The sequence below is a fragment of the Rhinopithecus roxellana genome, chromosome 15 (genome assembly GCF_007565055.1).
Source record: "Rhinopithecus roxellana isolate Shanxi Qingling chromosome 15, ASM756505v1, whole genome shotgun sequence".
Classification (NCBI taxonomy): Eukaryota; Metazoa; Chordata; class Mammalia; order Primates; family Cercopithecidae; genus Rhinopithecus; species Rhinopithecus roxellana.
In genome coordinates this window covers 66,963,542-66,980,631 of record NC_044563.1, presented here as the reverse complement: position 1 = coordinate 66,980,631, position 17,090 = coordinate 66,963,542, and the positions used below count along the sequence as shown (strand labels likewise).

Below are 17,090 nucleotides of genomic sequence, written 5' to 3'. Positions count from 1 at the left end.
AAGTTGGGGTATGGTGTTTTTGAGTTCTTTGCACTTAAGCTCTACTTCACCAAAAATTGACATGTGCTGTCTAATGTAACCCTCTCTACTCTGTGTACTCTAAGTAGATAATTATTTAAGTAATGAATTACTCTGATGCCTTTTCTCACTCACATGACCTCAGCCAACACCACCGCCCAGCAAACAATAAATAACAACAGCAGGAAGTTTTATTCCATAAAGCATAAGATATTTTAATGAGAAAACGAAAACAAAACCAAACCTTAGTCTCATGTTTCTATCTAAAGACACTCAAAACTAGTTTTTCCCTGCCCATCCCTTTCCTAACTGCAACTTTATGTGTGACCATGTAAATAAAGGCCAGTTTAAAGAATTTTTTTTTTTTAAAAAAAGTTTAAACCTTTTTTAAAAAGATTAAACAATCAGGCTAGCAAAAAGGTACTCAATACATATTTTCCTTATATCAAACAAGCTAATTTCAGTACAATATAACTATACAGAATATATACAATACACTTATGTTCACAAAGCAAACACTATAGGCTCAGAACAGATTTGAAAAAACATGATATTCACATTGATTACAATAACTCTAAAAATGATTGTAACGTTGAAACGGCACTTAGTTTACAAAAAAGGTCACAAAAATATATATATATATATATATGTAGTCACCAAGAACTATGGTTCCTGTAAAATACTAATAGCCAGATACTAGTATATAAAATGTGAAGTTCTGACATTGTATACATTTTTTGGAAATAAAACAAAATCCAAAACCATTTCTGTTATTGTCAAAAGTCAAACATGCCAAGTAACTTAGCTATGGCCAGTGTCACCAAGTAAAGCCATACTTGAATGAGATGACGACTGGATACAAAGCTGGTGAACTGGGGACTGGCACAGTTAAGAGTTGTACTAATTCTAGGAAAGGGGTAGAAGACATAAAAACACCCATCTATGTAATTTAATTCACATTTTCTCCCCTGCATCACCTTCCCTTGAGAGTTTCACAAAATGCCAGTGCCCAGAAAGAATCATAATGGTCTAACTGGCAGGGTAAAAAAGTCCCCCTACCCCAACTTCCTTGCTGCAGGGCTACAGGCAAATATTAAAGCATGCATCAGCTACACAAAGCCATCAGTCACCCAGCTGGAAGACCATGGTGTACAGTTTCTGCCTAGGCTGGCTGCACTAGGAAGTACTCCAGTTTTTAAATGGAGCCAGATTTATGTTAGCCCTGTAAAAGACTGAGCTACTGTAGCAGCAAATATGAAATTACAGAACAAAAACAAAATTTTATTTAAAAATTTGTTACATCAAAATTTTTTTCCTTCAAACCTGTGTCCTTTAACCAAACAACAGCTTCTTCTATCACTTAATTCTGGTCTATTACCTCAATCTGACTTTCTCATTATGCTTCTCTGGAAAAAAGACACTTCTATATCCTGGAGATTAAATTTACTCTTAAAAATGGAAATACAGGAATTTTAAAGTAAAAAAAAAAAGTCTGTTGTAAAAGTTCTTTCACAAATATATATATTTAAATATTAAAATAGGCTACCTAGGATTTTTATAAAATGGCTTTTGAAAAGATAGTAGAGGCACAAAGAAGCCCTATACTATCCTCCAAGTTGGACATAAGGTGCCACAAGGGTGCCCTACAAAGAGGCAGGCAATCTCTATCTGATGCAACAGGAGGCACCAGTAACAACAGAAACATCAAATATATTATCGGGAACTTGAACCAAAACCAAATTTTGCTCTATTAGGGACTGTTGCTTTTTTAAAAAATACCTTGAGATATAAGCATTAGAAGTCATCACTTTGTACAAGGAAGAAAATGAATAAAGTTTATGATCTTACTCCTTCCAAACACCTGATGTCATTCATTTCAGGTACCTGAAAGATGAAAAGCAGTGCAACTTTCAAAACTTTAATGGACTACTCTCAGTATGAGAGACTTCACATAGCATCTGTCAACTTGAAAATTAAATTGGTAACTGAAACAAAAAAATCTCCTAGAGAAAACACACATAACCTAATCCTAGAAAAGGCTCTCTTTAGAAAGCAGGTGCTTCTAAGAACTGCAGGAAAGGCTTCCCATCTTGAACAGAGCTTCCACTAATACCAAGGGAAACAACGTGTAAAGGAGAGACGGCAGGGCTCCCTTAAAGCAGGAAGATTTCTCCTTCCTCAGCAGGTGATGTACTTTGGTAACCTCAACATTCATTTATGGGATGATTTTTAATCTGTTTTATTGAATAATGAAATCTAAATACGGCTAGATTGGCATTTGGGAAAACAAGGGCAATTTAACAAAAGTCATGACACTGGAGCTCCTCAACCCACTAGGCACCCATTTTATCAGTATGTCATCACAACTGTGCCTGGGACTTTACGCTTAATCAGCAAAATCAGTCAATTTAAAAGAGAAAGGAAATAATAAAAGAATTTGACTTTATAAACCAGATACTTTGAACAAAAATTAAAAATTTTAAAGTTAAAAAAATTTTTATTTTTAATCCATAGTCTTTGTAAACTATTATGCACATAGAAACCTTGGTATTAGATGGAACCGGCCTGGGTCTTATACAGTGGGGGTTTACTTAAGTAAAAGTAGCATGAACACTTTAAAGGCAATCTCAATTTTTCAGATACTGCCAAACCGAGATACCAATAACATCTGAAATCTTTGCAGAGACTATTTATAAAAACATGGAACTGTTTTTATTTTCCTGTCATAAAAATATAATCATGACAGAGTGGAAATGTCTAGTATTAGTTTAGTAAAAAGTAAAAAAAAAGTATGACTACTGATGGTACTGGTACTACCAGTCTTCATCCCATAACTGATATAGGCTTAACCCCCCATAAATATTACAACATCTCAACTTATCGATCGTCTAAAATGAGACACCCAGAGAACAACTGTTCCTTAGTTGGGCCTGGGACTGAATCAATTCCACTTCATTGTTTAATCTGAACCATTATTGCTTTTGGCTAATTCATCTTGCTGAGGACTTTCCAAATAAAAACACTCTGTCACTATACTCTGTCAAGCAAAAACGACACTGAAAGATAAAAATGAGTATAGGCAAAATAAGGAACGACTTAATTTAAATGTTCATGATTTGAGTTTAAAGCCTGTGGGACTGTGCTTAATATTCCTCACAGACATGTTTGCCACCATAGAGCTTCCTTGTTACCCCAATTTTGTTTCGCTGCTTCAGAAAAGAAAATTTAGCTTTTATACATTCATCTCTCAATAACTTTCAAAATCTAAATATATTACAAATAAAGCATCTTACTTCAATAACTTACAGTGAAAACTACATTTATTTATTACCTTTTGGCAACTTTGGGTCTGTTTCTTCTAACTGTAAACTTCACACTAGTGTTTTTCTTTCCCAGTTAGTATTAATATTCAGAAAATTTTTAATTCTCATTCACTTGGATGTCTATTTCAGAATTACAGCTTCACACTTTGCAGATGAGTGAAACAAAGTACCATACGAAAGTTTCTAATTCTTTTGTTCATCAATTCCACAAATCTCACACTTTTCAGCTAAAATATTAAAATTTTAGGATTCATTCAAGTAATAAGAATAATTCTCTGTGTGTTACAGAATTGCCACTACATTATACAGTAATGTATTTTTCAAGGACTATTAAAGCTAAAAGGGACTAAAACATAATCTGAGAATCTTCAAGATAAAAATGCATAAAATAGATAACTGGCCTCTATTTAGATTAAGAGAATAAAAGAAGAAATAAAAGAAATATTTAATACAGCTTCCAAAGGCTCCCAAGGGAACCATTTATAAACTGGGAGAGTCTCCTGAACTGGCCTTAGTTAGAAGGTAACTGAGTTACCAATAACTATGGACGACATTAGATGTGTTAACTAGTCTATTTCATTTGGTAAAGTATTTTAACATGATGAAAGGTTTTTTTTTTCTTTTGCTAGTTATTAATAACAAAGGGCATGTCTCATAACAGGGGACCTAATTACTGTAAGCCAGAACAGTTGCTGAAATGTCAAAATGTAAGATTGAATGAAGCTATTTAAACATTTTAGTATATTTTGTCTTACTGAAATTGAGAACTTAAAAAAACCGGCAATGTAACCAAAAGTATAATTACTTGAAATAAAAAAAATTACTTGAAATTCAAATTGAGAAAAATCCACTTAAATATATTTGTGGGTGATAATCTCCATCTGCATCCATTTATATAAAACTTAAAATGCCAAAAAATAAAGACCAATATTAATCCCTTTGTTTCTGAATTAGATGAAATCACTGACATGCTAGATGCTTCCACTATTAGAATATACCCTTTAAACATGAGAAGAACAATTGTAGGAGATTTAACATCCATTATCATGGGTGAACATCTTTTTTGCTTACTTCTAAAGTACATCACACCTATTTGGTAGTTAAAAAACTGAAAATAAAATCTTTTCTTGTATAAAATGTTTGGTTTTAAAAAGGCAATTTATTCTGCATTCTGAAATTTAAGCCCTTTAGATACCACAAAGTTACCCTCCTGGCTTTAAGAAAGATAGCTACGTTTAAGTTCTAAAACTGGAATATTTGTTTAGTTATACTGGTAATTTCTAATGAATGGGATAATATAACTGGCTATCTCTTTGCAATATTTTCAATATGTCCTGGTAAAAATTATGCATCTAGGCATCCCTAAGATGAATTTGAAATAAATCTAAATACTACTATATATACAATTATCCCTTGCAAATCTGTTTCCTAAAACAGATCCATAAACAGATCCAATATCCTTGAAGTACATGTATCAAGAAAAATGTACCCTCACTGAAATAGAAAAAGGCCTTTGTTTGTATCATTTTATGTTAAATTCTGGTTAGTTACTGGTATTGGTAAGATCTGGGCAGCAGACAACTAACCAGATATGAATTTTCACAGTATATTCAGATTTCCCATAAAACTTGGCAATTTGTAATTACCAGTGAAAATCTAAAGTTTCTACTTGGGAAGGAATACCCAGTGATGGGTAATCCTTCATTCTGAGAACAGAGTATCTTAGAGCTACCAAAACTGTGCTTGCATCTCTTAATGTGAAGTTTTTAGGATCGGGGATGTACTAAAAAACACTTAACCAATAAATCTGCAAACCATTCTTACACATTTCTTTATTCTTATTTCTTTCCTCTTGCTCTTTCAAAAAAAAAAAAAAAAAAAAAAACCTCTTGGAACTAAGGGTAACAATGATTCCTGGTGATAATTTTACCTATTCTTGTCAATACAGATTTTAGAATTAATTTTGAGATTTATCTATTGGTAGGCCTAACAGTTTTCTTTTTTTTTTTTTTTTTTTTTTTTTTTTTTGAGGCGGAGTCTCGCTCTGTCGCCCGGTCTGGAGTGCAGTGGCCAGATCTCAGCTCACTGCAAGCTCCGCCTCCCGAGTTTACGCCATTCTCCTGCCTCAGCCTCCCGAGTAGCTGGGACTACAGGCGCCCGCCACTTCGCCCGGCTAGTTTTTGTATTTTTAGTAGAGACGGGGTTTCACCGTGTTAGCCAGGATGGTCTCGATCTCCTGACCTCGTGATCCGCCCGTCTCGGCCTCCCAAAGTGCTGGGATTACAGGCTTGAGCCACCGCGCCCGGCCAGGCCTAACAGTTTTCAAAGACCACAATGTGACATTAAAATTCCTGACCTCTCCAGTTGAGACACAGCATTACTATATGAAGTATTATAGTCTGCTGCAGAAAGTAATTCAACCCTATCAGTGAAGAAGCATAAATAGTGGGAGCCTATCATAACCTGTATATGCTGATTCTCCTGAAGAGAACACACTTCTGTTTGGGAGCACATGGGTAAAAACAAGTTCATGAGTGAGGTAAAGAACTGAAAACAAGTTAAGGACTGCAGAATATAGGCAGAGACAGAATCCTAACCTAAAACAGTTCTAAGGAATTTACTTTTCCTTTCTTCATGTTTTTGGGGAAAAAATTACAGAATTAGCCAATCTAAAAAAATGAAACAAATCACTATAATTAAAAATATATACATTTAGTATGGTCTAGCATCTGAACAAAATTCAGATCTTGTGTTTTGACTAAAGAACTATTTTCTGTCTCTTTTCTAATCAAATCAGGTGCTCTCATAATTATTAAACTTTGGGTATCTACACAGAAACTTATTCCAAAGTTCACTGTTCATGGACTTACAAATATTTAGGATCAGTATTAGAGACGCTTTAATGGCACCAGATGAGAAGTATACCCAAGTCTAGAGGATCATATAAATTTCAACTACAGACCAGAAAAGTTTCACACTTTCGGCAGCACAAGTGGTAATATTCATTAGTTTAAGGTTTTCAGTTTCTCATTAGTCTTAACAATTTTCTTTTTTCTCCCAGATCTATGAGTCATAGATGAAAATCTTACAGTCTATATTCATCTTTTACATTGTTGCCTACATTGTGTAAAAACAATAGTAACTATTTTTAATAACTTTGCAATGTCTAAAAATACGTAAGGACAATGTATCGCTGTCATATGGGATTTAGTAAACAATCTAGTTGGGTTAAGAATGTAGCCTTGGCTGGTGCAGTGATCCCGGCAGTTTGGGAGTCCAGAGGAGGAGGATCACTTGGCCGAGGAGTTCAAGACCAGCCTGGGCACCATAGTGAAACCTCGTCTCCACAAAAAATAAAAATGAAGTCAGCCAGGTGTGGTGGAGCATGCCTATAATCCTAGATACTCAAGAGGCTGAGACAGAATGGCCTGAGCCCAGGAGTTCAAAGCTGCGGTGAGCTATGACTTGGCCACTATACTCCGGCCTGGGCAACACATGCCATCCTCTTAAAAAAAAAAAAAAAAAAAAGATGTAGCCTCAATCGAGAATTCTTCATTATGTCCAAAAGAGCACAATGAAAACATCCCCAACAATACATAAACCTATATATAAAACATAGAATATCTCCAATATTTTTACTGTATATGGCAGCACGCCAATATATGCAAGAGAACATATTGACCGGGCAAGGGGAAAACTGATTCAGGCAATGACATGGTCAGGCATTAACATTCAGAGACCAGGTAAACAGCAATTTTAATCAGAAAAGCAATATAAGAATTCCTACGAAGCTGAGATTTACATACTTCATTCTCCGTTCCTGGTCATTTCATCCGCAGCTTGACTGTTGTCAATCATGGTTCTTTGCCTTTGGAGTGGTACTATAAAGGTACAGAGAATGCCCATCTCAGTACCAAACTTTCACATGAAAAATCACAACAGAAATGACAAAGCTTAAAATAAAAAAAGTATGCCAGATTTCAGAAGTATTTACCCTAATAATTTTTAAGAAAGCTTACCATAAATACTTCCAAAAACAACAGGCTTTACAAAATATTATACAATGTCCTGTGTACAGCAGTAAGTATCTACTCAGGCCGACAAGCTGTTTAGTAATTAGTTTCTCATGTACCCTCTCAACTCAGGAAGGTCAATAATCATCTGATTTCCTCTCTAGCTAATGGTCTGTTGTTAGCCTACTTTTAACAATGGAAGAAGAAACTGGTGTAAGTTTTAAGTCAACCAGATCTCCTGAAGTCTCATAGTTTCTGTTTCAACATCATGTTATTGTGTACTTACAGAAGCAATCTCTCGGTTATGAAAAATAAAATCAGTTTCAGGGCTCAGCAAGTGAAAAGGGAAATGCTTTCCCAATCTCTCCCTCCCTCCCGGCTTTTTTTGTTTAAAAAATTAAATTAAATTTAAATGTACAAGACCAAGCACAGGCACTTTCCAAAAAACAAAACTGAAGCCAAATCACAAAATTACTCAATAGTTATAGAAGACAGCTCTGATTTTGGGGGGTCATCTCTGGTTGCCTCAGCACAAGCACTGGTCTTTGGCTGCTCTGGCACTTCTTCCTCTTTTTCTGCCAGCCCACCAAGAGACCCCAAGGGAAAAGTGCTTTCACAATTCTGGGTTGAGGAGACCTGTGAAATTACAGGCATTTGAACAGAGGAGTTGCTTTCAAAACCGTGTTCTCCAAGATCGTATTGAACAAGGGTCTCTTCTTGTTCTTGGTTTAAGTAGTCCGGTACTAGGAAATCACTAGATAAGAGGCAAAGGACGAAATATGGAATTAATTTTCAAGCCAGTAATAGATAAGCAACAATAAAAAGCTCTGATTTATACAACAAAATTGGGACTTTTCATTTCACTAATTGTTCGGTGAAGATTAAAACTCAGGAACTTTCCACTTACAAACTTTGCTAAATATGAACCAAAACATCCATTAAAACCAAAATGTATCAATCTTCCCTACCACCAATACATCAGGTTATCACTTTCATTATAACTTTGGACACCTTAACAGCCTCTCTTGTTCTATGTAGAGGAGTTTCTATATACAAAACAAATGTAGCATGCTCACTTAAAAAAAGATCATCTGAGTACCTTTAATGCTTAACTTTTCTTGATTATACATTGAGTAAGAGATACATAAACCTAGCTTTGTATTACTAAACTTGACACGGGTTAGTTAAGAAACTAAGTCCTTATGCATAAATGACCTGATATGAAATCTACTATACAGCTGGGAAATGTAGAAAGTAATTTATGTGTATCCTGCTATTACATTTGACATATGAAAATACTAATAAATTATCTTTGAATCAGCATGTGTAAATGAATGCCTTGAGATTTGGTTATGTGTTAATCCTTAAAAAGTAATTATCGGTCCCCACAGGAAACACAGACAGTAAAATATACTAAAACAGTGGCTAATTTCCTTAAGTGTTGAGATCAGAAAACATTTTAAATTTCTTTATACTTTTCTGTATTTCCTAAATTTTCAACTTATAAGCATTTTTTGGTAATTGAAACTAAGTATGTGAAATAAGTCTTATCTTAGAGGCTTTATTTAAATCTTTATTACTGAACTAAAAATTTCATTATACCAGAATTGTCAATAATATATGTAATTAGACTTGATAGTTATAATTTTACTGTTCAGTATTAATAAAAAATTAAAATCTGCTCATCTGCAAAGCAATTTAGAACGCCCTATGCTGTGTTTTCTAAAAAGTCTTCAGGTGTTAGAGAAGAAGAGTGGAGAATGCAGGGCTCTGTACAGGGAAGATAAAGATAACATGAGTAGTTAACAGGAACACTATTTTAGTCCTGAACAAACTGTGTTTAATATGATATGTATAATCTAAGGTTTAGTGATATGGCAACCACACATTCAGAATTAGAGATGACTGCATTAAACAAAATGAATGTCTGGTTGAGGGGAAAAACAAAATCTATGCAGGAATAATTTGGAATTTGTTTAAAAATAAGGTTTTAAGTCAGGCGTGGCGGCCCACACTTGTAGCCCCAGCAGGAGAATTGCTTGACCCCAGGAGTTTGAGACTGTAGTGCGCTACAATTGTGTCTATGAATAGCCACTGCACTTCAGCCTGGGCAACACTGCAAGACCCCGTCTATTCAATTAAAAAATAAAAAGGTTTTAAAAATAAAGGTGATTTAAATGTAAAGATTTGGGCTGGGCATGGTGGCTCACACCTGTAATCCCACAGCACTTTGGGAGGCCAAGGCAGGCGGATCACTTTAGGTCAGGGGTTCAAGATCAGACTGGCCAACATGGTGAAACACCATCTCTACGAAAAATACAAATATTAGCTGAGTGTAATGGTGGGCGCCTGTAATCCCACCTACTCAGGAGGCTTAGATTGCAGTAAGCCAAAATTGTGCCACTGCATTCCAGCCTGGGTGACAGAGTAAGACTCTGTCTCAAAAAAAAAAAAAAAAGATTTGTAAAAATTTCATTTAATTAGAAACTAAGGATTCCTGCAGAAGTACAATTCTTATAAACAATTTAAAACAACAGTTTTATATCTAGAGGAGGCCTTAGAAACCATCATTTAAAGTTTACATTTTATCTTTCTCTAAGTTTCAAGCTTTTTCATCAGTAAAGTGACACGTTTAATCAACAGCAGTTAGTGGCAGAGCTAGAACTAGAACCTGATTTCCTTGGATGCCCTACAAATCAGAAAGGTAATTCTATTATAAATTAATATTAAAATAATAGAGCTCTAAACTGAATGAAAATAGGAATGACTTCATGATCTAAACCATCACACCCATTATAGTTGCTACTGAAAATTTTTCTTACTGGCCAATGGATATTCCTTTATATAGAATTTTTTTAAATAGAGAGAAGTGGTCAAGAATTTTATTAACATCCAGAGTCTGAAGTAATCCACTACCACTAAGTATCATCTGACATGGTAAAATTTCCAATAAGGCCAGGCGGAGTGGCTCATGCCTGTAATCCCAGCACTCTGGGAGGTCAAGGCAGGCGAATCACGAGGTCAGGAGATTGAGACTATCCCGGCTAACACGGTGAAACCCTGTCTCCACTAAAAATACAAAAAATTAGCCAGGCGTGGTGGTGGGCGCCTGTGGTCCCAGCTGCTCGGGAGGCTGAGGCAGCAGAATGGCATGAATCCGGGAGGCGGAGCTTGCAGTGAGCTGAGATCACGCCACTGCACTCCAGCCTGGGAGACAGGGCGAGACCCCACCTCAAAAAAAAAAAAAAAATTTCCGATAAGATCTATTTAAGGTCCATTACAGAATTACTTAAACCTTGTATTATTAAAAAATATCTCAAGAGGACAAATAGTCTACTTCTGCAGGAAGATATTTTTAATACCAACTATAAAATGTTTATAATTTTATATGCTTAGAAGACTCAGCAAAATTTTATCAGATCAGGGACTGACTAGCTGGCAACCTAATGTAAAAACACAGAAGGCTGCCCTAAAAGCAGGAAAAGAGAGTTTAGAAAGCAGTTTTCCTGGTTGGGTTTTTGTTGTGCACCTCACCTGCTCTGGAAGTAGTTTGCTAGCTCTGATGCTTCATGGTTCAGACTCCTCAGGTGCACGATTAAATTTCCAGAGTTGGTGAACATGGCGCCACATGTTTTGCACTCGTAAATCCGAGGCTTGCGGATAATGTGCCGGGAAACCCTCATGTGGTGTTTATATTCCCCGAAGGAAGTGAAAGTGGCACTACATATCTGGCACCGGAAACAGCGTTTACCTTCATGCTTTAGGCGATGCATCTTTAGCGAGTAAGCCCTGGTGAACTTTTTCCCACAGCGGTCACACTGAAATGGTTTAATTCCTATAAATAAAGCAAAACAAAATATCTAAAAACAAAAATAAACTGAAAAGTCATAAACTCTACAAATTTCTGAACTATATTTCTGTAGCAATAGATCATCTGAAAAGACAAAAATTACCAGTAAAAACATACTCTAATTCAGTATCTCAGAAAATGTGCAGAATATGTGAAAAGTCATGGCCGGGCGCGGTGGCTCAAGCCTGTAATCCCAGCACTTTGGGAGGCTGAGATGGGCGGATCACGAGGTCAGGAGATCCAGACCATCCTGGCTACCATGGTGAAAAACCCCGTCTCTACCAAAAAAAATACAAAAAACTAGCCAGGCAAGGTGGCAGGTGCCTGTAGTCCCAGCTACTCGGGAGGCTGAGGCAGGAGAATGGCGTGAACCCGGGAGGTGGAGCTTGCAGTGAGCTGAGATCTGGCCACTGCACTCCAGCCCGGGCAACAGAGCCAGAGTCCGTCTCAAAAAAAAAAAAAAAAAAAAAAAAAAAAAAAAAAAAAAAAAGAATATGTGAAAAGTCACAAGTGCTTAAAAAGGAAAAGAAAAAGGCAGTAGGGGAGGCAAACTAGGTAATGTCTACTGAAGTTGATTTTTGAATACTTTTCTAAATCATCTATTTTACTAACTTCAAAACACAATTTAACTACAGTATGTAGACAGAACCCAAATCCCCATGTAACAGCATGTGTTATTTCATTTCATTAGAAAGGCTTATATTGAAAAGATGTGAAAATCATCAGTACCCACTCTCTGTTCCCTATCTCACAGAGAAATGAGAAGAAGAAAGAACAATTTTAACATCTCTGAATGTAATGAGCATGACAGAACCATCATTTGATAAAATGGGTTTTTTTGGGTAATATGATGTAATATTGATAGAAATAAATGAGTTATAAAGTGTATTAATAGTCTCCTCAAATGCATTATCACAGTGTTTTGGGGAAAAAATTCTAAAACCTTTCAAAACACAATCTGATGACTGAACAAAGTCACAGAGAACTGGTGCTAGGACAGGGACTGTAAGACCTATCTACAGAAGGGGAAAGTGAGATAGTAACTCACGCAGCTGAAACAGCAGCAAAGATCTCTTATTCATCAGAGGTCAGTATTTTACCCACAAGAATCCTGTTGCCTTCACATGTGATTACTGAACTAAAGTTTCAAATCCCTTCTATACATTTATCCAAAATCTCTCTTATGTTTTAAAAAAATACAAACTACAAAGCTGACTCATCAGGGCATACAGAGATTTAGGACTGTAGAATTGAAAGTAAATTGCAAGAAAACATTACATTTTTAAACACACTTTTATTTGGGAATAATTTCAAACTTACAGAAACCTTAATAAGAAGAACAGCACAAAGAACACCCATACAGACCCTTTTAACCCTAATTGCTTTACCATCTGTGGTTGTGCTTATTTATCTCACCTCTATGTGCACACCTAATATGTCTTTTTATTTACAAAGTACTCACTCCATATCACCTTATGTTCTTTTAATCAGAATACTTAACACTCACGGCAAACAGCTTTCTGACACTGCACCATTTTGGCAATAAACCTTAGCTAATCTGTTTTCATTTGACTTCTCAGAGTTTTTTTAAAACTCAGAAGCCCCTGTTTTCTATTTTAACTGGGATTCCAAAATAAAATGTTTATTTTTAGAGTGTTCACTTATGCAACAACAGGGAAGGTGACATTACCTGAGTGGATGAGCATGTGCTGCTTTAGGTTCTGAATACGGGTGAAACGCACCCCGCAGGTTGGACACTGAAAAGGTCTGTCGGGACCATTTGGACTTGGTCGTTCTGTACTGCTGGTAGAAGGAGCAATGTAGAGTTGGTAGGGATACTGAACATTTTCCAATCTAAAAAAAAACAAACCAAAGAAGGCAACCAGGCTCTGATTTTTAAACTGAATAAACACTGCTACAGGTCAATTTTAAACGAAAAAAGATAAAACACTTAAAGACTTTTTCAAACAGTTTAACTGTTAGATTTCAAGTTTCACTAACAATATGAAAAACAATGTCACTGTCCAGAATGCCTTTTCTTTTTTTTGAGATAGTCTCGCTCTGTCACCCAGGCTGGATTGGAGTACAGTGGCGTGATCTCGGCTCACTGAAACCTCCGCCTCCCGGGTTCAAGTGATTCTCCAGCCTCAGTTTCCCAAGTAGTTGGGATGACAGGCGCCTGCCACCACGCCTGGCTAATTTTTGTATTTTAGTAGAGATGGGGTCTCACCATATTGACCAGGCTGGTCTTGAACTCCTGACCTCAGGTGATCTGCCTGCCTTGGCCTCCCAAAGTGCTGGGATTACGGGCATGAGCCACCGCACCCAGCCCAGAATGACATACAACCACAGGACATATCATGAACTATTTTACCTTTGATGTCCTTAATCTCGCCAATTCTTTCCTTCTAACCACTTCTTAAATTTAGGCCTTCATTAATACAAGCCTGAATTAATAACTCTCTCCATTTAGCTCCACACTCCTCTAATCCATCCCTCTCACTGCATCATAGTGATCTGATCAAATCAGTTCCCTGTCTAAAATTCTGCAATGGCTGTTATCTTCAGAATAAAATCAAACCCCTTTGCAAGGCATACAAGATTCCTCACGATCTGAGCTCTCTGTACCTTTCTAGCCTCATTTTTTGTCATACTCCCCAAACATATCCTATACCACATGCCTATACCATTTTACGAAATGCAGCTAGGAAGCCACATGCTCCTCAGGGAAGCCATCTTTGATTTATCAGTGGTTGCGGTAGGCATCCTCCTATGCAGGGCAACAGAGCTCTGCAGATCACTCATGGTAATCTGTCTGTCTATCTTCAATCCTTATACTTCCTCCAAAACTGATTGAGCTCCTTGAGGCAAGGGGCTGCATATCTTATCTCTATATTACTACCATGCAGAACAGTATCTAACACAGAACAAACAACCTGATTAATACGTGAAAATAAGGAGTCTAGGCACACTGTTGTTTGTTTATGCTTTCATTAATCCACAAGTGATTCCGGTTGATAACCTCCCCTACCAGGTTTAGCTATTCAAGAAAAATAAACCTAATTTGAGTCCCTTGAATCTTTCAAGTTTTCAACAAATACAGTTTTTAAGATTGTCCTGGACCTTCTCTGAGGAAGAATGCAATCATTCAGTGGAGTCTACATTCAGTGGGTGAGACACAGATAATAAATAATCAAGGAAATTGTCAGAGCAGAGAATTAAATTAGAAGGATCTAATAGTGATTGGGCGCTGCTTGAGACTGGTGGTCAGGAAAAGCCTCCTTGAGAACTGATACCAAGACAGTGATCTGAAGGTCAAGAATCTGGAGCCAACACTGCGAAAACTGAGAGAGCAAGCTTTTCAGGCAAAGGTCCTAGTGACAGAATGGCCCAAAGGCAGGAACAAATACGGAGTACTCCAGGAACTGTGAAAGAAGGTCTATGAGGCTAGAATGTAGTGTAAGAGGGAGACTGGTCTGAAAGGAGTTAGGCAGAAGTCATATCATGTAGGGCTTTAGAAGGCACAGCAAGGCCTATAGATTTTACGTATGAATAAAGAATGTTAAGAATCTATAGCTTAAAACAGTGATATAATCTGACTAATTAAAAAAGAAAAGATGATTTTGGCTGCTACGTGGAAAACGGATTCGAACTGGGGAAGAATGCAATCAGAGGCTAGTTTGAAGGCTATTGCAGTAGTCAAGGCAAAAGATGGTGGGTGACTTAAGAGTAGGGTGGCTACCGTACAGATTGGAAAAGTAGACAAGGATATGTTTTATAGGCAGAGTTAACAGGACTCACTTAAGGATTAACTAAGCAAGGAGGGAGATGAAGAGTGGTAAGGAAAAAAGATTAAGAATAATCCTCAGAGATTTTGCTTGAGAAATTAGGGGATGATGATGCCCACTGAAATGGGAGAAAGGCTGGAGAAGCAGGATTCAGACAGGGAGTCAGAAATCAAGAGTTCTGTCTTGGCCTTGTTAAATGTGAAACGCCCTTTGTACGTTTATGTGGAAATACCAAGCAGGGAGGGAGTTATGGGTATACAGATCAGACTTTGGCAGACGTTTTTCACAGCAGTCCATACAGCACACATTCTGACTTTGCACACCATACAGTCTGTTTCAACCACTCAACTCTGCCATCCACAAACAATATGTCAACAAATGAGTGTGGTTGTGTTCCAATAATACTTGATTTACAAATAAAGGTGGTGGGCTGGAATTGGCCTGCGGTTCATAGTTTGCCAACACTTGATACAGATATGATTTAAAGCAACGGGACTAGGCAGTTTTGGAAATGCTGGGGAAAAAAAGCCTTGTACAGGTGCTCTAATTTATAATGTGATGATGCTACTTCATTACTCTGAAAAGTATACTGAAGTGAAGTTGTAATACACTTCTACAACTCTGAGATGAAATGCTTGAATTTGGAGTTGTAAACACAACCCCTACGAGGTAACGAAATGCTCTCAGTACTGACCGGTCGTCATCATCCGGAGGAGCGGCAGTGCTAGACGAGCTTTGAAGTGTAGGCAACCCCTCCGAAACGCCTTCATCTACTGAGCCTGGGAATAGGAGAAAGACGACAGCTGTAATCCTTCGGTGTGAACAAGCCAAGACTGTCACTGAAAGCTGTATTATGTCTAAGCTTCTGACATATATTATCTAGTGGTCATATCCTGAATTATTAATCCAAAGTAGTGTTCTATATTTTTAAATGTTTGTGATTAAAAAAAAATCACATGGAAGATAATAGTCTTATATTATTTAAGTTCTTTTAGAAATATTTCTTTGACACATTTCAGCACGTAAGCAGGGCAATTCAAAAGCAAACAAAAATCCACATAAAACTGAATAATTAACCATTTAAGGAAACACTGACATTTTTATTTTTTAAAACTTAAGACATACAACTTGTGGTGCAATTTCTATACAGAATTTAAGATACAGTGAACACCCGGGCAACCTCCACACGCAAGCCACACGAAAGCACCGCCAGCAGCATCCTGGAAGTCCACATTCATCCTTCCCTGATCATACATCCCTCCCTTCTCCAAAAGCTTATGGTTATCATTTTCCTCCTCCCATTCCCTCACTTTTAAAAGTAATTTTATCTTGAATACAAGTATCCATAAAGTAGGTGTTCGTTCTTGCTGAACACAGCTTTGGTTGGACTAGGGCTGCTTCTGCCCTACAGTGGCAGAGTTTAGTAGCTTTTGGTTGTGACAGAGACCATGTGGCAGTTAAGTCTAAAATAGTTATCATCTTGCCTTTAAAGGAAAGTTTGCCAAGGCTTGCCATAAACAATACTTTTTAGTGTTGTCTGTTTTATAGAAACTGGGTCATACTATATATTTTCTTTTTTCTTGCTTCTTTCCTCCAACATTGTGGACTCATCGTTGTTACATGTAACCAAAGTTTATTTTCATCGTTTATAATAGTCACCATTTTCCATTTTACTCTTTATGGACGGATTTTTGGCTATTAAGAACAATGCTGCTATGAATATTCTTAATGCACTTGAGCATGCTTTTCTCCACGGTACAGACTTAGGAATGGAAGTGGTATATAAGTAGGAATGGAATTGCTAGGTCACTGAATACATTTATCTTCAACCTTATTAGAAAATACTAAACTCAGGCCGGGCGCGGTGGCTCACGCCTGTAATCCCAGCACTTTGGGAGGCCAAGGCGGGTGGATCACAAGGTCAGGAGATAGAGACCATCCTGGCTAACACAGTGAAACCCTGTCTCTACTAAAAATACAAAAAAACTAGCTGGACATGGTGGCGGGCGCCTGTAGTCCCAGTTGCTGGGGAGGCTGAGGCAGGAAAATGGTGTGAACCTGGGAGGCGGAGCTTGCAGTGAGCTGAGATAGCGCCACT

The 17,090-nt window shown here is 37.1% G+C and overlaps 1 protein-coding gene across 12 annotated transcripts in view; it reads right to left on the bottom strand.

The window, feature by feature from the left end:
• Positions 1–207: 207 nt before the first annotated feature.
• The window catches only part of ZBTB44 (zinc finger and BTB domain containing 44), a 70,919-nt gene continuing 54,036 nt past the window's right edge, over positions 208–17,090 (bottom strand). For 3 of the 12 annotated variants that reach the window (XM_030917700.1, XM_030917702.1, XM_030917703.1), the window contains exons 3-7: positions 15,687–15,771; positions 12,895–13,058; positions 10,889–11,189; positions 7,830–8,108; positions 7,081–7,222 (exon numbers count right to left, since the gene is read on the bottom strand). In XM_030917700.1, the coding sequence (XP_030773560.1) occupies positions 7,192–7,222; positions 7,830–8,108; positions 10,889–11,189; positions 12,895–13,058; positions 15,687–15,771 (860 nt within the window). In that variant the 3' untranslated portion in view covers positions 7,081–7,191. Of the gene's footprint in view, positions 5,328–5,653; positions 8,109–10,888; positions 11,190–12,894; positions 13,059–15,686; positions 15,772–17,090 lie in introns of those variants that run through there. The other 9 variants (XM_030917707.1, XM_030917701.1, XR_004053565.1 and 6 more) reach the window with 9 other exon arrangements.